At 40.1% G+C, this 24,965-nt stretch overlaps 2 protein-coding genes across 2 annotated transcripts; both read right to left on the reverse strand.

The window, feature by feature from the left end:
• Positions 1–407: 407 nt before the first annotated feature.
• On the reverse strand, positions 408–9,982 carry zgc:77486 (uncharacterized protein LOC405808 homolog). Its single transcript, XM_044044356.1, has 6 exons — positions 9,901–9,982; positions 7,920–8,119; positions 5,805–5,916; positions 5,554–5,681; positions 5,308–5,415; positions 408–3,921 (listed from the first exon to the last, which is right to left on the reverse strand). The coding sequence occupies exons 2-6, from the start codon at positions 8,077–8,079 to the stop codon at positions 3,773–3,775; spliced, it is 657 nt and encodes a 218-aa protein (XP_043900291.1). The 5' UTR covers positions 8,080–8,119; positions 9,901–9,982; the 3' UTR covers positions 408–3,772.
• A 1,561-nt stretch (positions 9,983–11,543) lies between these two features.
• plin3 (perilipin 3) lies at positions 11,544–24,262 on the reverse strand. The gene is made up of 8 exons (XM_044044927.1): positions 24,165–24,262; positions 20,133–20,225; positions 18,745–18,940; positions 17,909–17,991; positions 15,993–16,224; positions 13,969–14,309; positions 12,903–13,121; positions 11,544–12,139 (listed from the first exon to the last, which is right to left on the reverse strand). The coding sequence occupies exons 2-8, from the start codon at positions 20,202–20,204 to the stop codon at positions 11,999–12,001; spliced, it is 1,284 nt and encodes a 427-aa protein (XP_043900862.1). The 5' UTR covers positions 20,205–20,225; positions 24,165–24,262; the 3' UTR covers positions 11,544–11,998.
• Positions 24,263–24,965: the final 703 nt, after the last annotated feature.

The following is a 24,965-nucleotide window of genomic DNA, read 5'->3' on the forward strand; positions in this document are numbered from 1 at the left end:
TCTTTTTCTAATTTAAGGGAAAAACAAGAGAGACAATTAAGAAAGATCATATGGCATATAATTACTCGTTTGTTTGGTCTGTTTTTTTTTTTCTGGCCTGAGGTCCCCACCCTTATTTAGACACCACATTATACGACTTCAAAGGCAACTGCAGCACTAAAAACATTCCAGGGTAAGACGAGTTATTTTTACAGCTTTGTTAGGGTTGGAAAAGTAATTCCTTTGTAATAAAGACATCAGATATAGTTCTGCTTTATGAGTCGGTGCGTGATTAACGTAACGACGTTAAACACTTCCTCACACTGAAGCTGTGTCTACACGGTTTTCTCGAGTTTGAAAACAGAATACGTTTAAATTGACCTACTACATGGACGTGTGTGTGCAAAAATAAACACAAAAGACAAGTGTAATTTAAAATAAACTTTGTGATTTTATTGTTTTGTACTTACTCTTACACATCATACAATCCTAAAGCTTTAAAAGAAAAAAAAGAAAAAAGATATCTGGTGGTGTTTCTGGGGGACTGGAGTGCCAAGGGACAAGAACTACAGCTTTGTGAACATTGCAGATTACAAATCATGTCCCTCAAGCTCACACTGAAAGACGAGTGAATCATTTTTTTTGTCCTTCTATCTGCAGTTAACAGACTCATCATCACTGGCAGGTTCATGATAAAATAAAAACCCTTAGTGATGAAGACACTGATTATGAAAGGTTGTGCTACGGACGACGGGACTGAAGACATCAAACTTATATTAAAGCAACAGAGTAGAAGGAAGATAAACATATACTGTATGTACTGATGTTATCTACATTTCTTAGGTATGGTTGCCCTAAATGCTGGTGCCAAGTCCTTCATCATAAACAGTCACATTAACTACACAAGTGTCCAATATCGCATGTCTGAAGATTGGGCCTAATCAATGTTCGCGTGGTGTGGTTATGATAAATGATATTACAGCTTGTTGTGTGAATTTTATGGTTTACATTCAAACTGCTCATGAAGACTAGGAAAAAAAAAACCCCGGGTGTGATATAAGCAGTCAATAAGAGAAACACTACGTGACATCCACGATTTACGAAACAGAACAATCCTCCCATTTAAGGGCGTTTTCTTTTTCTTTTCTTTTTTTGCTGAAAGGACTTTTTAATCTGAAAAGTGAACATTCTGTAGGCCACTATATTTAAAATGGTTTCCAACTCAGCAAGCAAGGGAATAAATATAAAAGATATGCTGCGGAGAACAGAAAGCTGCTCCCACCACATGGTCAGTCCCCTTAATAATTGTACAAATTATCACTCAACAATCCCCATTAAGTCCTGTAAAACTTTTCAAATTTTCAACAACTAGTGAACGGGAGGAATATTTTTAATCACAGTCGGATTTATGACCACTCCCAGGGAGAAAGTCCTAGTCCATCATCACCAAGACTTCCACATGAATCCTGGTTAAGGCCAATATTCCAAGGTCTAGCATAATGTTCTTTGTATATAAGGAAAAGTGTCGTCCATGTCCAACCCATTCTGCACTGGCTTCTTGACACACACACACACACACACACACACTCTGCTCATTCCCTGCAACTTCACATCAAGATCAAGCAACATGTACAAGGAAAGCTCCTGATAATGGAAAAAACTAACAAAAAATAAACCTCCTCAATGGCACCTCCGCATCTCACAAGAGGCCTCTTAAAGTTTCAGTAATATCAATGTGCTATGAATAGACGTCAGTAACAGGGTAAACGAAAGAGCTGAAATACTGTGTTAAAGTGAGATTATTTAATCTTAGGTGGGACTTCATAATCATCTGATAAGAGGGGAACAAACAATAGAATAATAGAATCCACGTGACATACTCATGGTAGACAGATACTGTAACTGGACATGACACAGGTAGATGTAAATAAAGGGGGATTTTTTTTTAATATCTGTGCCATTTGCAGCACTTTTTTTTTGGGATAGTTATGAAAAGCACTTTTATACACATAGTACTATTCTTCACCTTAGTCCCCCACCTTTTACCTGGCAGAAATCTACAATAAGATTATACTATATGAATAGGAGCCATATGGTATTTACATTTGGAAGAAAACACTGTGGAGTCCTGTTAACTTGAACCTCGAGGTTCCAGCCATGCATTGTGCTACTGCTGTGTGGCTTTTTTTAACATTCCAGCTTCATTTCACAGTCGGTGCAGTCAGGTACGAAACGGTCTGCCTGCACACATGCATGTGGCATCGGTCTTCCCGAGGAGAAGCCAGCGAAGAAGCGCTCGTCTAAATTGGGAGCGCTTTGTAAAAAGAAAGAAAAAAAGCACAGCTTGCGACTCTGTAGCTTTGCAACAATCTTAACGTTAGCTGAGCGGCGGTGTCAACGCGGAGCGCCGACTGTGACCCACGTCGGTTTTCATTCAGCACGTGCCAGTGGTCTGCTGGTGGTTAGAGAAACATGGAGCTTCACTCTGACTCCATTGAACAGAAAAGGGCATTCAAAGAGAACACGCTGCCTCTATCAAACAACTATTCCCTCAGCGAGGCTACAACACGGCTCAAAAACTGCAAATGACCAAAGATGCTGAACAAAACTGAGTAGGTGTGGCACATGGTCTGGTGCTCTGCAGTTGACACACAGTTTGTTGTGCTTTGTTTCTAAATCCAAAAACAATGGACATTTTTACTGCACTGTCTTAATGTAATGGCTTAACTGGACTAATCCATCATGTGTTTATCTTTTTTTTCTTTAACGGTTATACAATTATGATGGAATTAATTTAATACGATTGAAAAGGTTAAACGCAAATCTTGAAGTGACTTGCTGACACATGCTGCCAATCCTCCAGCACAGACCAACCAAACCATAAAAATAAATAGAATGCAATCACACAATTCAAGCTAACTACAATATATTAATATAGATCTTCTGATGTCATACGCTCATTAAAACAGAAAGGAAAAAAAAATAATACAGAATTCAATCACTCAGGTAAGTCAAGGTTCTCAGTCGCCTCTACCCATGCCCTCACCTCCCCACCCCGATAACTGTCCATGCACCCAATATCAGTATGATAAGTCGATGTATCAAAGAGAAACATTTCTGGAAAATGCTGAGACTTGGGAGCTCAACGTGTGGTGACCCACTGAATAAAGGTTTGTAGAGGTGGAAGGGGGGAAAAAAATGCCAATTTGACACAAAGTTGACATCATTTTCAGTCTGGGGGAAAGATTTATATTCCAAAGCCCTTAAAAGGTCTTGCTGATACATGAAATCTTGCATTTTTTGTTTTTTAGACACGTCTGAATTGACCTCAGTGTCGTTATCCAGGCTGCGACACATTCCTTAACAGCTTATCCCCGTCTCATTCCAACCAACCAATCTTACAGGGACTGTATAAAAATAAATCCACACGATCCCCCCAACGTTGAGAAACAAAAAAGGGGTTAAAATCAAACACCTTCCCTTCCCACAGCAACCCAAATGTCCACAAAGCCCCTACGACTCTCTCCCCGACTCTCAAGCTAACACACACACACACACGCTTTCATACAAACACAGACACACACAGGCTCAGCCACAGACACTAGCGGAGAGAGAGGGAGAGGCTAGTAAGGGAAGTGTCAGGACAGTGGCTGCGACCTCACCACCCCCACCCCGCCCGCCCGCCCATCATCGACTACCATGAACAAATGAAGCCATGATATCAGGTGTGTTTTCATCCAGGTCGCCATTGTTCAAATCCACAAAGTCGGAGACTCTCTTATGCACTCAGTCCTCATAACTTCTGAATTTTCTCAGCCACAACGATAGGGTTCTCCTTGCGTATGCGGGCAGCGGCTGCACTCCGGTAATCATATGGACAGTCGTGTTTGTCAGAATAACGGTGAATGGCACAGAACAGGTTGCCGCAGCGACAGTCAAAACCTTCAGTAGAGAGTGGTAAACAAAGGCAAATTAATAAACATTACATCGCTCATGAGTTTTAGCACATGCTGCGGGTAGAATCATTTACAGATGATAACACGCAGCATCACTGTTTTGAGTAGTGGCATATCGCAAATTCATGTCAAAATAATTGCATATACTTCTCAAAATCGTTCAGTCCTCGGCAGGCTGTAGACGTCATATTTTAGTATTGGTTCAGCTCGATTGGAACCTGTCAGTCGACAGTCATGCTAGAACTGTACAGTGGAAAAGAGCCATAGAAAGCATGGAATAGATGGCAAAGTAACAAAGGTCTGTGGACTCCATTAGCTCTGTCAGTTAGTAATATTAAATAATGTCTCATTTGTGTATTTAGTGTGTGCTTGTTTACGGGGGAATAGCAAGTCTCACAATATTAATTTGACTTCTGATTTTTGGAAAAAAGTGACAGCCCTACTGGGTAAATTTGCTTTTTAACAGCTTTTTAACTAGAAAAACAAGTCAGTCCTAGTTTGACTAGGCCCCGGTGCTGACATTACCAGGTGCTGTTCAGGCCTATTTGAGGGTTGTGACCAGTGTCAAATACAAATATCACAATTCTACATTAAAAAGGCCCCTGCAGCCTCTTGTGAGGCAAATCTGCTTGGTAATAAAAAGTGGAGGCCTAGCAGCACACTGTGAAATGCATCACTAAATTGCAGTATGCGGCTCTCTGTATCAAAGTAGCTGGGTGCTGAAAAAGGAATTAAACTATATTAAATTCTATCAACAAGTCAGGACCCACTCTTTCCAGCTGTCCCTTATGAAAGTGCTTTTTATGAATATTATATATGTATACTGTATATATATATATATATATCACAATGATAATATTTGGTATTGCTGCACATGAGCAGGTTCATCTGCCACTGACCAACAGTAGTTGTTTTTTGGGGCCTTGGGGCATTTAGTCTCATGTTATATGTCTTGTTTATTTCCACTGATGTTCAGAGAATTTAATTATTGTATGGTAGGGATTTTGGATTTTTTTTTTACCATCACACAGCATTTGCATTTTGAAGAAGTAGCTCCAAAGGGTTGAAAATACATCCATTCATCATTGAGAGTCAGAGAGTGTCTAGAATTTTTTGTTTGCTTTTTTTAGTAATGTAAAATAAAAATGGCCAGTGGCTTACTCCTCTTATTATGACTCATGGTGCCACAGCAGATTCCTGGAATGTTTTTGAATTTGATACGCTGACACCTTATGAGTATCAGATAAAGAATGAAAGTCCCAAAAAACAAACATTCATGATTCATAAACCTTTGAACTGTACCTGCAGCTAAGCAGAGCTCGCTCACTCAGTGTGTGTGTGTGAGCTTTCACGAAATTCCTGTCATTCTTACCAGTAAGGCCCACTTTCTTCCGGCAAGAAAAGCAGCGGTTCTTCTTCTTGTTTTTATCAGGGGTTTGGTCTCCGTCAGATGACGCCTGTGCTGCTTCCCCTACTGGCTCTGGTGAGAAACAGGACAAGCACATGAATAGTTTATTAATAGTGCTGTTAGCTAATAGTAACGTGATCAATTTTGAAGGGTATCTCTTGTTTATATTACCGGTTTATACAAGCAGCTCCTAAATGATGTGTCATTTACCTGTGCTATTGGAAGAACCCTCCTCTTCTCCCTCCTCAGCCTCCGCTCGATCAGAGTCTACAGCTCCCGAGTCCTGGGAGATGCTCATAGCCGTCATCTGTTGTGTAACTGGACTGGGAGAACTAGGACTGACAACACAACGACGACAACAAATTAACTTTGGACCATAAAGTAATCTCTCTGACAATTACTTTGTGGCATCAGATGTGATTTTGTTTGGTGACTTGATAAATGACTACAAAGAACCATACCTGGTAGTTTGTTCCTCTGGTGGGGTCCCCGCCACCTCTGTACTGGGCTCCGAGATTGTGCTGTCCACAGTCACGCCAGCGGATCCCGGTGATCCTGTTGGTGACGTCGCAGCTGTGTGGGGAAAGAACAGTCTGATTCAACAAACGCCTCAGGCAGACAATCACAGACGGGACCAAAAGTGTCTTATTATTGTCACATATCGCCTGATTATCGATGACAATCAGATGTGCTTTGTGATAACAACAGATAAGAATCAGTATGTTTACATGACTGACTAGCTGAATGGTCAAAAGATGTTCAATGAGTGAGTGCTTCTGCCCCTTTCTCCACAATAACTTTCACTTTCAATATCTGGCAGTGATTCACGGTACTGAGAAGCTGATGTCACAAACGTGTGACGCGCGGGTCAATCTTGTCTGAGACTGTCGTTCCGTGGTCCTGAGGGCTTAAGTATATGGGCTCAAAGCTCTTTCTCTGCTATATTTCTCTGCTATATTTCTCTGCTTTCCGATATCCATCCATCCATCTTCTACCGCTTTATCCTCCACATGACGGTTGCCAAACTCAGCTGACATAGGGCGAAAAGGCGAGGTATAGTTTTTGAATTTTCTAGATATCAAGATTTAACGAACAGTTAGAGTTAGAGTTACAGTAATGAGAAGTACGCTTGCCAAATTCTAAAGTAACAGAAGGATTAAACCCAAAAATAATAGAAGACGCAACAAAAAGTATTAGGAGGAAGAATAAGACAACAGCAACAAAGGAAACCAGAAATGGTGAAATCCAGACTGGGACATGTGTCTGCTTGAAAGAATCAAATATTTTCCAAGTTCATAAATGGTAGGAAGACTCACAATGGCACTTATCATTATCAACAATTAACTGTCAGCTAAACAGGAAACAGGCTTAATACCAACAAGCTGAAAGCATTGCCATCTAGCGTAATAGAGGTAGACACACTTTAATCAATAAATCAATTTCCCACTAGTGCATGTATGCCGGGACAATGGACAGCAGTCCAACTGAATGGCTGAGTCTAACTGTGCATGGAAATGCACAGCATGTTTCCCTTAAATTCATTCACCACTGCTGCTGAAATTTCACACCATCAATATCAATGTGTCACTTGTGATTATCACTCATAACTTGCACAAATGAGCACTTAAAGCTGAACTGTGCTGGGTTCTGACCCTAATTTAACAGGTTTGGAGTCATCGTGATGGCTAATGGCGTATTTCCACCGGCTCTATTCAACTCGCCTCGGCATGAAACGGCACGGTTAGGTTGCATCTCCACTACAATAAAAAGTACCTACTCAACGTGGGTGAAACTGCGGTGACTTTGTTTTATACGCGTCACTCACACACACACACACACACACACACACTAGTGACTTTACACCAGACTCCTGGGAGTTGTTGGAGATCAACCCACGTTTTTAGTATTGTTAAGTAGTTTTAACTTATCTACAGTTCAGCACTGTTCTGGTTGATTTCTATCCACACGTGAGGTCTTGCAACGTCTCTGGTCTCGCAAGAAGCACAAATTGCTCTACATCACTACACACACACACACACACACCCCCTAGCCAGGTACCGGCTATAAGATCAAGAGAAAACAACTATCGCACGAAGAGAGGAAGAGGAAATGACCATCTGACAGAACGAGGGGCGACACACGAGTAAACATCAGACTGGCATGGAAATGTGTGTTTGCTGGCTCCATTGAAAACAAATGTACGTGGCCAGGAGAGGGGAATGGAGGGGGCGTGTCGGCGGTGAGATTTTAGCGGTAGACGGATAATGGATGGATGTTTACGGGGTGTCGTTAAAACATGTAGTCTGTAACTGTAGGGGGAGCTTCTTAGAGTTGTGGCAATCCTGACGAGGATGGCACAACAAAACTGCTGTCAAAAATATTTTTAGGTAAAATTCAGTATAAATATATCCCTTTACTCCAACCCATTTCAGCAAACTTTAAACAGTCCTATATCTACACAGGTCTAGTATGATAGTATGAAGCCCTCCTTTCAAGCTCTTGTCTTTTCCACTTTTAAGAACCATATTCAGCTTCCCTCCTGCTCTTTATAGGCCACCTCTCTTCCATCATCCTACCTTTCTCTCCTGGGGGGCTGGATCGCCCACCTCCCTGTTGTCTCTGCAGGTGTTCCTTGTAGCAGACTGAGCACATGCCGTTGGTGCGGGGGTTACCATAGAAACCACATCCCATAGTGCAAAGCATTGGCACCTGCGTCTGATTGGTCTCCTGAGCCATGCTCTGACAGAGGGGGTAAGGGGGATGGGAGAGGATTTTCCTGGAAATGGGGTTGCAAAAGTTAGTCCAAAATGATCCATCTATATCTATATATATATATATATATATATATATATATATATATATATATACGCAGGAGCTTAAGCTGTAACATTAAACTAAGTGTCTCTGCCAAGGTGGTTGTGTAGCATAACTCAAAAAAGTAAACAACAGATTAAAACAGATGAAGCTTTCTGGGGATGTAGGTCATAGACCAAGGAGAAAATTGTTATACTTTGGTGGTGATCTGGATATGAAACATGATCAGCCTTGGTGGATGTTTGTGCTCCCTGATTGTTTTCTTTTTTGTTTGTTTGTTTATGTGACCGTGCGCAGCATAATTCAAAAAGTACATGATGGATTTAGACAAATATTTCTGGGGATGAAGAGTATGGCCCGGGGAAGAAATTGATGGATAGGTTTTGGTGGTGATCTGGACATGGATATAGATTTTTTGTTTAATTCAATTGTCAACCTCGGGTGATATGGAAGTGTATTGACATTGTTGTATACAGAGTGGCCTTGCAGATGTTTGTGCTTTCTGACTGCCTTTTATAGTTGTAGCAGTAATTAGTGCCACAACAATTAAATTGATAATAACTATTTAATTATTGGCATTTGGATAATGGGTTAATTTGCTGTCACATTAAACTAAATATATCTTCATGTACACCCCCACACACACACAAACATTTGGCAAAGTGGTACTTTTAAGGTTTGGGAAACATTAATGAACAGTTTATCAGCATTTCATGAAGCAAACAACTATTTAATTGAGAAAATAATGGACAGATTAAATGATAATACAAATAATCAATAGTTGCAGCCATAACTGCCAAAGGGGCTCTATATTTTAACGTATCTACTGCTACAGGGGGTTTAAGTATGAGACAGATAGATGGATGAATGGATAGACCTGATCAATTCCATATCTGGGAATGTTGTTACAGCACCATCAACTGTACACAGTATAAAAGATGAAATATCAGATATAAAGAATTATATAGAATAAATAGAACTATATAGATATGTGTTGTATTTCATCACTTCCAGCATACAGAAAAGACGAGGTGTACACACAAACAAAACAAATAAGAACTACAGTAAGGCAGTACAACTGTAAAAACAAATACCCGAAATAAACAAAAACAAAAAAAACAAGTTTCAGGCTGCGACAACAAAAGCTGGCTCAGCTGCTTTCCTCTGCCGTACAGCTCGGTGATTAGTTCAGGACAAATTAAACAAGAAAAACAACAAAAACTGAGGACACATGTGAATAAAAACAACCTCAAAACTTAAACGCACCCCCAAAAACCTCGATGACTGGGCAATATTTTGCTTACAACCCAGCTCAACAACTTACAGCTGACTGTGCCCCGGTGTGTCTGAGTTTGTCCGCAGCAGAAAACAATTGGCGTCCTCTGCTCGCGTTGCTCAAAGCAAATACATTAGCAAAGAGCCCCGCTGGACGTTTTTGTTTGTCTGACACTACATACACGTAGGAAAAACCAGGATTTAATCGCTTGGTGTCCCTCTACCGTTATAAAAAAAACCGAAAATGAAACCTCAAAGCGTCCTCGGCGACACACTGTTAAACTAATGTTGTCTTTTAGGTCAAATAAGAGCTGATGCTAGCGTGCTAACGTTAGCCGAACAGCTAGCATTAGGAGCCAGCCCAAACCGACACAGAGCGCTGCCCGTCGGTTTCCCGTGTTTGCGACGTTTTAAAAACATTAACGCTCAAAGGAAACGTCCCGCATCGGTCAGCGATAAAGACAGTACCTGAAGGTCGAGGTACCGGGGGCTGTCGACGAGCCTGGACTTCAGATTTGGACAAGTTGTGCCCTCGGGAGAATGCGGCCTCCTATACGGCGTCGCTCCCGACATTCGAAACAACGACCATGACGTCATCCCTGAGCAACGACTCAAACGAGTTATCGTCCCCATTCAAAGATCAACCTTGAACATGTTGTTTGTTTCTGTGTTAAACCATTAAACCAAAAACACTTTGAACAATGCACTTCATTATCCTAATTCTAACATTTGTAGTTAAAGGCAGTTCTTCTCAACCAGAGCTCCTGAAACTTGTTGAAGCCCCTAAAAATTCCAAGAGTTCTTAGATATATTTAAAATGTTGACAGATAACATAGGATTATCAATTACACAAAACAAAAATGTCTTAAAAATAACGTTATATACAATATTCCACAGCTGTGAAGTTTTCCTCACACACTTTCTCTATCTGCTACTTGATAAATAAACAGGAGACCAGCCTACTTTGAAATGTTCAGAATTAAATTACTTGAGTAATGAAGATTATCTTCTGGTACAGAGGTTTACCATCATGTCTCCAGCCAGGTCCCTATCAAAAATTCTGGAAAACTTCGCATACCCACCACAAGATTTCTACATTGGCGAGAATGTATGTGAAGGGAATAGTTTTTTATAAGGATTTATCACTAATACCAATAAAATAAAAAAAATAACACAATTTGTATGCTGCATTATCCATCTGCATACAGCAGCAGTGCCAGACAGGGACAAGAGGCATTTATTGCATCAACCTGCTGAACGACAAAGGTTTTTTGAGCAGTAGAACCTTTCATGGGCACTATGTGTTTTTCAATTATTACTTCACCTCACTGAGTGGGGTGAAGTATTGTTTTTAGTGGCACTGTGTGTCTGTCTGTCTGTTTGTGTTTCCTCACTTGCCAATATGACCAACAGGGGCCGACAGAGGCTTGTTGTTGAAGCCTGCCATCTCCGATTGCCTTGTTCTTGAACCTGTTTGCAGTTGCCTCACTTTACTGGCACAATGTTGCTGTTGTCTTGATATAAAACAAATCACTTCCAGTGCAAAGAAGCTGGAATGTCAACGGGCGACTGCCATACTGATTAAGAGGAGGTCATGTGGAGCTGATAGCGTTAATCAAATATGTTTAAACTTGTTTATATTTAAAAGTAACACACTGTATTTTTAATGATGGGATTCATTTCAAGGAGAATTGAGAGTGACTGAGAGAAGTGCTCTGTACTGGTCGTGACAGATGTCCCCACCTTTGAATGTGACATATTTATACACACGATCCAGCGGTTTTCAAATGCAACAGGTAGACTGGCTTTCATTACAGAAGAGTGTAATAGAGTGTAATATCAGAGTGTAATATCACATTGTGTTGAAGATATCATTACCACACTAGACTTCTTCAAAGTAAGTTTCCTGACACCTTTTAAGTCTGAATGGTGCATACTAGAACTTTAAATTCTACAACCGCTATGCAAATAAAATTTGGACCTGCTGCCAAACCCAATACAGGCCCCAAGGTCCCCTTTGCCCTGGGCTTCCAAAATACCTTGAAACACCCCTGATTCATATTGCTGTCATGTTAATGTCAGCAGCTGAAACACCAAAATAAGACGTATAAGACAGTCAACTGAGTATTTATTGACAAATCAGGTCATTAGCTGCATCCATAAATACACCATGAGTTCACATAGTAAATGCTGAAACAGCAGATTTAAAAACAAATGAAAGGCACTATGATCAATTTGAACACGTTACTGAAGATACATGTGTCCTGTTTTCAACGTCTTCTGAAGGCACAAACAGAAATCTTTCAAACAGACTTAAAAAAAAACCCATTCTATTCATTTATAAACATTAGAGTGCAGAAATATATAGATTCTCTCAGGCTTCCCTGGTCAGTGGCTTCTGCTGTAATCAAATTCTAAATCATGATTGTAGTGTCATAGGTTCCAATTACGGGATCGAATGATGGCAACATGTTTTCTTCTTCAAGCAAGCTTTTGTTTAAATGGTCCATGTACAGTGAACCTCAGGTCTTCAAGAAGACTTGTGTGGGACAAGTCTTCTCAAAGTCTACTTGTTTGGACCAAGCTCCTCCATCGCCACGTCTCCTTCTTCCCTCTCAGTGATCTGAGGGGCAAAGGGTCCCACCAACCAGTTGAGTGGTGTGTTGTTGAGCAGATACTCCATGACGCCATCTAGAGAATGTTGAACCTGGGAACAATATACAATAACAATATAGATGTGTGCATGTTATTAGAGGCAACAGATGAAGAGACAGCAGTAGCAAGACGCCCATAAGGCCTAGGTCATACTTTCTGAGACTGCATGTCCGCAGAGGTCTGCTGTTAATGTTGTTGAGGAAATTACACAAGCACTGCCACATTTTGTGACCGTACAGACGATACAAACCAACTGCACATGCAGCACAATATTTTCCAGTCCACTTGGTGGTGTTGTGCACAAAAGAGACAAATGTGGACAAACTCCTGATAGGACATGACTCCCTGCAGACATGGAATGTGGAAAATATGACCTAGACCTAAGGATGCAGCCTGACTTGAAAAACACGATTCAGAATAACACATTTCCTTTGTGCTGTGAATCATAATTATTCTGTGAAAACCATGTCCCTAGGCAAAGACAGTAACAAAGTGAAAGCAAGGCTGATGTTGTTATTGGGCCATTGTGTGGTATAATCAGTTTTAGCATGGCTATGACATGTGTAAGCAAAAACGTGTTACATCAGCTTTAAATGCAAAGTATGATCGACTGTCCTAGATTCATGAAACCACGTGAATGGGCAGATGCGAATACATGTTTGTGTACCGCAGGAGTTTCCTGTTCAATTCCTGCTCTGTAAATCTCTAAGGTTATTATTTAAGGACCAATTAAAATATAAAAGCTATTCTTAGCAAAGCTGATGCAACAAAAATAACACTGCACTGAAAAAAAAAAAGGGAAGCAAAATGAGTACTTGGGTCAGTTGGTGACGGCTCCGCTCCAGAAGGAGGGGTGTGAGATTGCTGGTGCTCCCCAGAGAGGAGTACAGCTCTTCAGCTGATTGCCTCGCGTGGGTCAGCTGGTCCTGGACTGCAGCTGGCAAACCCTGAGCACTGGAAACCACACTGGAGGACGCTGACCGCAGCTGATCACTCAGACCACGCACCATGGACAGGGCCCGCCATTCCAGGCGCTGTGGACGGAAAACAGTACGTACATTAACTCAGATTATATCAACAACAACAATCATACAATTTAATGTATTTGGTAAAGCACCTTTCACATAGTACTTCAAAAGGATACAACTTAAAACTGTAGCACGTGACTTTTAAATACACGTCGTTAAATCAGTTCATAAGATACAGATTAAGCTTCACATGACTCTCTCTGTGCTTCTCAGTGTTTAGATCAGAGCAAGAACAGAGCCTGATTTCAGATGAAGGACGCAACAAACACATGTTACATCGTTCCTGTTCATTAGAGACCAAACAGACCTAGACTAAAAACATCAACAGCAGCTAAATTCACTGAACGTTAGGCACTGCAGCGTTTTAAAAGAGAGAAAACAAGCAAGCATTTAAAACAAGGTAATAAATACCAGATTAAATTACAGACCATAAAATTAAAAAGGCAAAAACACACACTACTTTTCCATGCACAGTCAAATTAAGTCACGGTTGTACCAATTCTTTAAGTGGACAATATTTGTTTTATGTTGACGCTGCTAATAGTAAAAAAAGAAAAGAAAGAGTGTTCCACTATATTTGGGGCCACTACTGCAAAAACACGATATCTCAATTCCACATGATTCAGTACAGGCAGCCACAGAGGAATGCCTTTATGTTACACTGCAGATACAACTGCTGTTTGGGTCCATTTCAGAGAAATGGGATTACAATCTGATGGGTGTGGGGTTTCCAAGTAGGTCACTTAAGAATACACTTTAAAGGCTGCAAATGTACAGTTCATGCAATGCTATGAAATGCACTATTAACCAGATTATGAACCATTTGTTCAATCCAAGTTGCTTGTTCCCTGACCTCGGATTCATCTCTGGTCACATCTGGCTCTGGCTCAGTCTGTCTGGCTCCAGCCTCTGTCTGCTTCCACTCTGTCCAGCGCTGCAGCAGCTGCTCCGAGTCGCCTCCTGTCTGGTTACTGGCCGTACCCACGCTGGTACGGGCTCTCTCCAGCAGGTCCAGAGTACTGGTAATCTGAGCCACTGCAGTGTAGGTGGTCTCCCTGGCATGTCGTGCACGGTTCAGGGAGAGCTGTAGGGCTCTCTCTCGTACCTTGGCAGACAGTTTACCCAGGCGGACAAAGTAGCTGGGGCTGTCTGGTGTGGTAGTCAACTCACTGGTGGCAGGTTCAGCCACAGCAGCTGAGAGACGAAATAAAAATGATCAGTCTCTGGTAATGGTAACTGGTAATGTAGCATTACTGCACGTTTCTTCTCTTTTTCTTTACCCCTTGAAAACAGAAAACTCTGATCAGCCATAACATTAAAGAACTGTGCCTGGTTGTGGTTCATCTTCATGGAAAAGGTTTTATACCATGGGGCGACAATTCCATTTTTCATAAGGTTTTTAAGATTTAGTTTTAGCACAGAGTTGTTATTATGATACTGTTATGCATACATTTTGCCAATGCTTAAAAGGAAAACAACATTTCAGCCATTCACCGATTTGCATTTAGCTTTGTATTACTAGAATAGTGGTAGTATTTTTGAAAGATTGTGCTTCTCAACCTCAGTTTGCCCTGAGTTGAGAAATATCTTCATTCACTTGGTCCTGTAAGTAACTGTTAGCAAAGATGGTGGACAATGTCTGAGGTCCCGTCCCCCTACGAGTGGGTCGAAAAAGTGTGGAATTAGTGTTGCAGCTTCAAGCCTCGGACCAAGTGTCACTGGTGGGCATGTAACAAAAAAAAGAATGAAGATATTTCTCGACATACTACCCCCGATTCTAGTATTATTATTATTATTATTATCATCATTATTATTATTGTTCTTCTTATTATTATTATTATTATAATTGGTGAAGTATTCCTTTAAAGCGGAGGATGGCAACTTGTGCTTTTCGGCATGATTGATAAATAATTCCATAACAACTTTTCATAGGACTTGACTTCTGCACCTCCTATAGGCTCTGTTTCCAACCTTGAGGAAATGTGTCCCATGATGGGAGACTTTGACCCGTCACAGGGCAGTTCAGAAAGATAGAGGACGCTCCTAATACCTGCTCTACCACACAGCTGCACATACAGTTCCCTTTGGTGGAAATCTACTGTGACAATATCAGCAAAGGTTTCCCGAAATGGAGGGATTACTTCGAGTCATCTCTTGTAAGTGTGTCTCTCCATCATCAGTTCAATGGGCTCAAGACAGAGAACTGCGAATCCCAAAATGTTAATACTTATAAATATTATTAATATTATATATCAGCTTTTTGATTACTTCACTGTGACGGGTAAAGCAGATTAGCTCAGACGAGACAAGTGAACATAACAAAGGTGCAAAGTAACACAGACGCCCTGTGCTTCTGTTAAAAGCTAATTGGTGCATCTGTGGGCCTTTGCCTCAGAAACCATTGAACAACCACTACGTTGTGTTATTATGGGTGCTGGATGCTGCCAGCACTGATTACAACAGCAGTAAAATCATTTCTCAAATCCTAACCAGAGAATAGAATGGTACATTATGGTACAAAGCACATAAAAGGCTTATTCTAAGGCTAGGAAAACCAAACAATTATTATTTTAAATACAAATATACTTGTGGTTCATTTCTTAAATATTACATTCTGGACACTCTAAAATAACATGTAAATATTTGAGTGTTATACTGTCAAAAACATTGAGTGAATTGTTCTAATCCACAGTTATACTATTAGCAGTTCTCGAAAAATCTGGGTCCTCATCATCCATAATTAATTCATTCAGACTGCAGCCTAGTTTCAGCTTCATTTGATCCAACTGTCAGAAACACACCTGTGTGTACCTCAGCAGGAAACACCTAGGTTTTCATGGTCTAATTATATCTTCCACTGTTTGGTTGGTTACTGACCCAGCTCCCTCTCAGTGATTGGTAGGTTGTGGTCGACCCAGTCCTCGGTTCGGCTGAGGGCCAGGCCCATCCCACTGCTGACCATCTGCCCCATCCTGGTGCCCATGACAGTGCTGATACCTCCACTGACTGCTGCACAGGTCAGGTCCATGCCGCCCATCACTGCCCCCACCACGGCCTCTTTGGCACCTGCCACTGACTGGTACACCATGCTGACTGTGTTCGACACCACCTGGGAAACAAAAGAACTTAATATGTGACATGCTTGGAGAGAAATAACAATGCTTTACATAGTTCTTATCCAATGAACAGACTCTGGTCAATCTAGCAATAGTAGTTTTTTCTTTATTTTCTTCATCTCCTTTCTTCTACTTCTTCGTTACTGAGAGGTTTGTGTTATTTTTCTTGAAATGTTGACTTAATCTTGTTTGTAATGTCTACATATGCATTTGTAATTAAAAGTCAATAAATAAGTCAATTTAAAAAATGTAATTATGTAGCACATCGTTTACAGACTTATTTTAAAACAAAGCAAAACACTTAAAATATGGCAAACTATGTATTAGGAAATGGAAATAAATGTATTTCATTTTTTCTATACCTAATGGTTTTACATATGTTATTGTATGCTGCTGCTGCTGCTCGGAGCAGCCGCACTTTCAATTTCAATTCTCCATATTTTGCTGACACACATATTTATAGAAATGTAAGTGTACGGTATGAACACAATTGAACACCAGGTATAAGTGCAGCTCCTTGTTTCCGTAAGTTCCAGGTGGCAACTGATGGTCTCTAGTGTTTTGAATTTGAATTGTAGTCCCAGTTTTTAATGCTAATGGCTACAGTTTTACATATTTTACATGTTGGCAGTTGAAAGCAGAAGCAGAGATCGGGCAGGAGGTTCAGGAACCAAAGGCAGAACACACTTAAAAAGAGACGAGAAGACAAATAGTACGAATCATTAAATAGCAAAAAAGGAGCAAGTACCAATAAAATACATTTTAAATAAAATTATTATTATAAAAAAAAAAAGGTAAAACGAATAAAAGAGAGGTCAGCAATGACATCATATAAGGAAGTCTATAAATATGGGTTTCAAGAGGTGATTTAGAAAAAGTCAGATTTTGTCAGCTTATCTCCTCAGGCAGTCTGCTCCCTGTTAGAAAAAACACATTTTAAAAACCTGGACTTTCCAGTGGACGAAGAGGAGGTTTGAGTGCGGGTCAATGTAAACCTCTTAATGAGGCTAAAGAGGATATACATTGTGAAGATATTTTTAAATGAGATTGAATAGACAACAATTTGTTGCACTATTTTGTACCGTACGCGTGTTACTATCTGAGAGGTTTATTTTATTTTGTTTTGTTTTATTTATTTTTGGTATCTTGTATTAATTGTTTCATTTCATCCTTAAAGTGTCTGTCTGAAGTTTTGTTTATACCACCTGTGTCTCGGTGTAGTCTGAATAGTTGTTCACTTTCACAAACCTGGACTTGGTAACAGTGTGGGATTCTAATGGTGCGAGTGGCTGATGTGGGATCAACATTTTAAAAGTGTCTGCTGTGTCGTTTGGAGCAAGTCTCCAGCATGCTTTAAAAATGATTGCTGTAATCTTGACAGCAATTCTAAACCAGTGAGGGATGATGCACGTCAGTGCAGCAGCAACTGAAGCTTAGGAGTCCACTGTTCTCTTTCTCAGCTTCTACAATATCAAAAGAAGAATGTTTTTGTTTGTATGCAGGCATAGCTTCTCAGGAGGAGCAACTCTTCACATAATGTTGCTATAGATACCTGGATGTCATCAAACATTTGGACTGATTTTTAAGTCATTAGAAGAAGCAGCACACGATTAAAGGGATTATGACTGAAATGTATTCTTGCATATTATACTGTATTAGCACGGCTCTGTTTCTGACCTGGTCTGCAGGTTGGTGAAGGATAGGAAGCGTCTCCTCCATCTTTTCCAGTCCCTTCAATGCATATTCATTGACTGTGGCAACTGAAACAAGTACACATTAGACATTTAGAGCAATGAAAATGTAAATAATCCGAATGACTCAGAGAGGAGTGACTCACATACATTTTGTTTAACAATTTAAAGATTTCTGTGACACAATTTGCTCTATTTATTCTGTTATATTCTAACCCAGTAGCAGTAGAACTAGGGGTGTTAAAAATAGTTTGCTGACATGGACTGTTCTGCTTCGATGCAGTGACAGCAAAAAAACTTTTTGGGGATGGGACACTTACATTTCATTTGTTAAGAGATATTTGAATGCATATTTATCTGACTGAATATTGGAAATTGAGGACGTATCTAACATTGCTGACATGTTAATCGTAATCAAATCAAGAAGTAGAATTAAAGCAGCAGTTAAAGCAGCAAACTCATATGGTTCATATGGAAGACCTTAGGCCTCAACTTCTCACTTGATTTATAAAATTCATATATGATACATGATGTTGATTTTTTTGTAAATTGTGTTTCAGTTTAGAGGAAAAATAAATGATAAAGCATGGCACATATAGGTGGATATTGGTGCGATTGACAGCTGGTATCATCCAACAGCAGTCTGTGAACTTCTAATTCCAAAAACTGACATATTGAGGTGTTCATTTACAACCAAACACACAACATCATTTTTATGTACAGTCTATGTTTACAGCCCTAAGTATTACTATTCTTATTATTCTTTAAATGCAGTCATTGCACATGCATCACACTGTATCTGCCACAGGGAGAAGAACTTACGCTGTGGTTCTATCATGTCCAACAGAGGCTTGGACCCGGTAGAAGCAGCTGCACCAAGAGTTCGGGCGCCACTCTCTGCTGCATCCATCACTCCCTTCAGGATGGGCACTTGTTCTTTGGTGCTGCAGTAAGCGCTGGACACTGCCTCACAAGCTGAGCTGACCAGTGGCAGCTGGGTCACCCTGGAAACAACATTCTTGAGAAAAAAAAGAGTTCTGTTAGTAAACGTTTACTTGTACTAGTAAACAAAGCACAAGTGAAGTGTCAACTCAACTCAACTCAATTTTATTTATAAAGCGCTTTAAGCAGCCGTAGCTGAGACAAAGTGCTGTACATGAAAAGATATAAAACAAAAAGTAAAGCAATAAAAATACAAAAACAATAAAAACAATAAAACAACAAGAATGTTAAAACAATAAAAAAACAATAAAGATATTAGTGAAATAAAAACAATAAAACACTAAAAACAAGAGCAGAGTCTCATGCGGAGTTGAAAGCCAAGGAATAAAAATCACCTCCACTAGGCGTTGTGTGGCGATACGCCCTCTTTCAGCATGGTAGTATTAAGCGGTTTCCGGTTTAGCTGGGAGCTAGTTGTTCACATTTTGAGCCACACTCCAAGTCTGCCTACCATTATCTGAACTTTAAAATATTAAATTCTTTGAGTTGACAGAGTTAGGGTTAGGGAGCATAAACTCAGTCTTCTCGTTGTCTTCTTCTTCTGTGTAGCACTGGCCAAAGCTTTTATTGGGCCCTAAGTGGAATATGATTTAATGGCAGCACTCTTGCTTGACGAGTGATTATACAAATGTAACACTATACATTAATATAAATACATACATTATAGTTGTGTTATTCACACCAAACCCACGTCACCTTTTTAACCTTAGAGAGCAGTAAACTCACATACATGTCCCAGCATTCATTTGCACTTTGGTCTTCAAAGTGAAGCAGTTTAATGACTTTGATTGATTGATTTTTGATGTGCACTAAACTAAAACCAAATAACTTAAACTCAATACTTTTTTCAAATCTAAAAATATCTAAGACTTTCTATCCATACATCCATAATCTACCGCTTTATCCCCCACTGAAGGGTCGCGGGGGGTGCTGTGGCCATCTCAGCTGACAGAGGGCGATATAAGACCACCTAGATTTCTTTAATATGTAATAAGAAAAAAAAAATCTTTTGGGGATCTGTGTGATGGCTTCTTCTAGCACAATTTGACTCAATGTCAGTGATTGAGAAGTGCTTTATTAAAGGTACTGACTAAAAAGTGAAAGTGAAATGTATCCACTATCATCAGGACTGCTTCAGTATTCTGTTAATGATAATGATTGATCAGCTCATCAAAATGAAGACTAAATGCAATGACAGTGCCCCTCACCTGCTGGTCGTCATCAGCTGCTTGTGCTGCCGCTGCAGCTCCACTCTCCTTTGTCTTCTCACTGTCTGCCATTGTTGCTGCTGGATTCAATCTCTGACATGATGGGAGGCAGAGTGTCAGAAAGTCAGAATCACCTCACAGTGCATGACACACATTAACCTTGCACAGAAGTAACAGTAGTGTCTCACGGATTTTGGAAACACTCTGTGGTCAGACAGCGTGACAAGCAGAAAAGGCAATGCAGCCATGTTAAATTCATTCAACAACACTATGATGCAACAAGCAAGAAACTGTGCTGAGAGAATATGGTGGTGCAACCAAGCATACATTCAAGTAACTATGTTTTACATTACAATTCCATTATGAAAACATTCAGGGGCTTTTTTGATTTTTATTTCCTAATACAGGAATATTCTTTTAAATTATATATTTAATATTGAGTTCAAAACAAAATCAAAATTCATGCCAAATTCCAATATTACTGAAAATCTGGAAATTAACGGGAAGATTAATTGATGATGACGGTAATTAAAAAGATACAAGTGAGGAAAGTGAAGTGGCACAGGAGTAGATAGAAGGGACCTCCCTGAGGAGCATCTTCTCCTCCTCCTGATGCTGCCAGCATGTGGACGGCAGCTGTTTTGAGTTCTACCAGATGGTGCAGAGAGACATAGGTGGACTCTCAATCCACCTGTCTCCACTGCAACACTGTTAACAAGAATTTGACATGCTCGATTTGATGTCTCGGGCAGATGAGTCAAGAAAAGGGACGTGAACTATGTGACCACACACAGCAGTGGGATGAGAACTGCATCTGAGCAGCTGTTTCCTGCTGCCTGCACATAGACTAGGCCACATGTCTACCTGACAACAGAGAATCCAGCCTCACACACAAAACAGGGATCTTGGTGAATTTCCATTATCAGGATAATCATGAATGGTAAAATGGAAAAAATCATCACTTTTTCCTCAAAACAAATTATAACTTACTAGTGATTTATTGAAATGCTGCAAAGGTGAGCATGCATCGTGGTTTGGAATGATCTCTTTTTCATGCAGGCAAGTCCGGCCCTCGGCCAGATTTTGTATAGCAGGCAGCTTTGGTTTTATAATGTATTATTTATGGCCAGGGATGGAGTGGGACAGACAATAATCTCATCCCCATTAGCTCAGCTGGTAAAGAGTTGCACTTTGCACTTACATTCACCTCCTATTATGTCATGATTTCTGACTCAAGGTGTGAAAGACTTTTTTCATTTGTGTTAGAATTGGTTACATTGCCATTTAAAAATGCTAAAAGTGACAAGGAAAAATAAAATGATTATAAAACAATGCATTTGAATTTAACTTTTACTGTTCGCCATGATATTGTGACTACATGTCTCTACGAAATAACTGTGATGACGAGTTTTTCGAAGATTAGTTTTCATTTAAATTGAGAAAGTCAACACTGAACAGAAATAAAATCATGTTGTGGTTGCTTTTTGTGAGTTGACATAAATGTAAGTGTGTAATATTGGCAGATATAACCATTATAATAGACAATAAAGGCCTGCACATGCAAACTGAATAGGCACTAGATGCTGGACTCGGGGACAAAAGAAAGGCAAGAGGACATTTTCACACTTCCCACAACCTTATTAAATTATTTTCCAGATAATGTTGGTGACACCAGTTCTTCAGACTGGTTTAGTCTAATTGTGGTCTCACTGATTCACTTCGACCATGGCTCCCTGAACTGCATTTAAATGAACCGTGGCAGATTTTGTGATGTCAGCAAATCTTGTATAACTATCCAACTAATTGGGTTGCTTTACACCCTAAGGTCCCATCCACATGGAAATTCACTAATGCTCTGTGGCCAGCCCCTAAGATTTAACCATGGATGACCTTGATGACCTTGATATCAAGGCTTGGTGATAAACTAATAAAAATAACTTGCATTTCTTTCTTCTTCAACCTTTGCACAGGAACAAAAAAGTTACGTTAATAATCGCATGAAAACTATCATAATCAACTGAACACATTTTTTTATCCTAAATTTATAGTGGTGGGAATCGCCAGAGACACCACGATATGATATCATCGCGATATTTAAGTCATGATACGATATTATCAAGATATTGCAAAATCATATGTTGCGATTTACTCACGCAACGCAACAGCTCTAGTGAGAATCAGTGCATGGCACCATCTAGTGGACTGAAACATCAATTGTTTTTTTTTATGGTAATCCACAAAAAGTTTAATGTGTATTTGTAACATCAGTACAATAATTGCGGTCTGAAAAGCGATATATCGCCATGCAAAATATAGCAATATTTCTCTGTATTGATTTTCCCATCCACCCCGATAAACTCACATGACACATGACCCAGCCTACAGCTATTCTATTTTAATTTAAAATTGATTGCGTTCTGTTCGATGTGTGAGTGAATAACATACTCTCTAATGTTATCTTGACTTTTCTCTCTCGTTTTCTTGGAGCTCAGTGTGATTACACCTTGCGTTTTGTTGCAACAGCTTTCTTGTGCAATTTGTTTTCAGATAAGATCTTTACTGGCTTTTTTCCCACCGCTGTGTCTTACACTCTGCTCCCTGGTATCTCCAGTGAGATGAACGCAAGATTATTTTCAGTGAGACAGTCCTGCCTCCCTATTATGAGGAAAGCCGTTACAACACGACCAATGCCCTAAGAAATCATCACCACACCGACAAGTGACACCAGCGAGGCTCTCGTTGTACAGACTATCTGACCTTTTCCTGTTTCACAATAATTCAGTGTTATTTGTCACATCCTCACACTGTTGAGTCAGATCCTCCAGCGTCAGGAGAAAAAGCAACTTTGCTCCCTTAGGAAAGTGAAAAGCTGGGATGTCAAAGTGTTGAGACACTCCACTCGTCTTGGTGAACAGGGTCAAGAGTAAATGAACCAGAGACTGGGAGAGGACACATTATCAATGAGATCAGGTCAGGAGTCCAAATCCAAGGGATCTTGTGTTAGATTTAAAGGTGGAGAAGAAGAAAAAATCTAATCTCCAACACAAATATGTGGCTCATGAAAGCTGTTGTTAGTGAAATACATTTAAAAAATCTATATTGTGACAGCTAGCACTAATCTAGCGTCATGGCCTGACAATTGGGGTGGGATTAGGGGACATCAGATGCTTTCTGACTCACATATCTGTACTTTAGTATTTATATTTCTAGCAACTTTTTTTTACTTTTACTCCACTACATGATCTAAATAAATTATGCACTTTTACTCCTATACAATCTTTGTTCACTTGTTACTACCAAATAAAATCAGAAGAGCTGGTAATGGTATGTATTTCTATAGCACTACAGTTTTGTGTCATTACTCTCATTCATACACATTTTCTAAGACACCAGGAGCATCGTGGGGTTAAGTGTCTTGCCCACAGAAACATTAGCGGAGCCAGGAATCAAACCCACAACCTGCCAGCTGAAAGACAACTCACTTAATTCAAACTTCTCCCTTTATTAATGCATTAACTCTAGTAATATAATAAAAAGTGACTTCAACTTCTATCAAAGTTATTTTTTGGGGAGATATTTGCACTTTTACTCATGTATGTGTTTAAGGTACTTTATAACCTAAAACCCAGTTCTAACCCTGACCCTGAAACCACATTTTAACCCTTAAAAGGCATTTAAGGGGACCAGTCAAACTGTCCTCACTCTCTATAGTCTCATGCAGTTTGGTCCTGACAAAGATATCAATACAAGAACACAACACAACAAACACACATAGTTGTCGCTGTGTTTTCCAGGTAATGGTTGAGTCACTTCTTTCCAAAACAAGAACCAAACCAAACCAAACTATATCAACGTTTATCACACTGTGTCATGAGTTCAGTTCTGACGTTAAACTCTCTCCTTCCTGACAGAAGTAAGTAAGTTAAAGGAAGTGAGTGAGAAGGTTTAACAGCGGTTAACTAAGCTAGCTCAGCTAACTCTAACTAAAGTGGAGGAGCGGTTCACGGTAACGCAGTTAAATTAGACACTGACCTCAGTCTCCTGTCCTGGTGTGAACTGCAGTGAAACACTGGTCAGCGAACCGAACACACTTCCGACCGACTTTCGTTTCTGTCAACCAAAGCGAGGAGCTGCTGCACTGAGGGCGGGGTTACTGAGTGTGTGCGTGTGTGCGTGCGTGACTGTCTTCTAAACGTTTAAAGGCATCACAGTCACAGTCAATTTTACCCTGGAATTCAAATGTATGCATGTATTGACCTCAAAACACGAATACATACACTTTTACACAAGGCTTACACCAGAGGTGTCAAACTGGCGGCTCACGGGCCATGTGGCCCACTAATAAATGATATGCGGCCCACCATTTAATATCATGTTATTATGAAAACCTGGTCCACAAACTCTTCTGCTGCCAGTAAGGTAATAGAATATAGACAGAATGTGATACTACACGTATCTGCTAGCAATGGTTTTATTATAGTAATAATATAACATTCGGTTTTAATTATCATTATTATATATAAAAATAATAATAACTAGTACCGCAAGCGGTTCTGAACGGGTTCGAGCTTGAGGGCTCACGAGTCTCCGTGCGCCCACGTCGACACGCGCGCCTCTGGCTCAACACCCGTTCATTCACCGCTTGCTGTACTGGTTATTTTCAGTCCTAGTTATTTTCAGCGGCGTCCCTGCGCAAAGTTAGAGGGCACTTCCTGTTTGAAATGGCCAACTTCCTGTTGAGTCAATTTAGGCGTCTCCGTAAACGTGTTCAGGGAAGTTCCCTTGACTCACATATCAAGTTTTGTACAGATCGGACAATGTTAGACTTTACTT

The sequence above is a fragment of the Solea senegalensis genome, linkage group LG14 (genome assembly GCF_019176455.1).
Source record: "Solea senegalensis isolate Sse05_10M linkage group LG14, IFAPA_SoseM_1, whole genome shotgun sequence".
NCBI classification, from domain to species: Eukaryota; Metazoa; Chordata; class Actinopteri; order Pleuronectiformes; family Soleidae; genus Solea; species Solea senegalensis.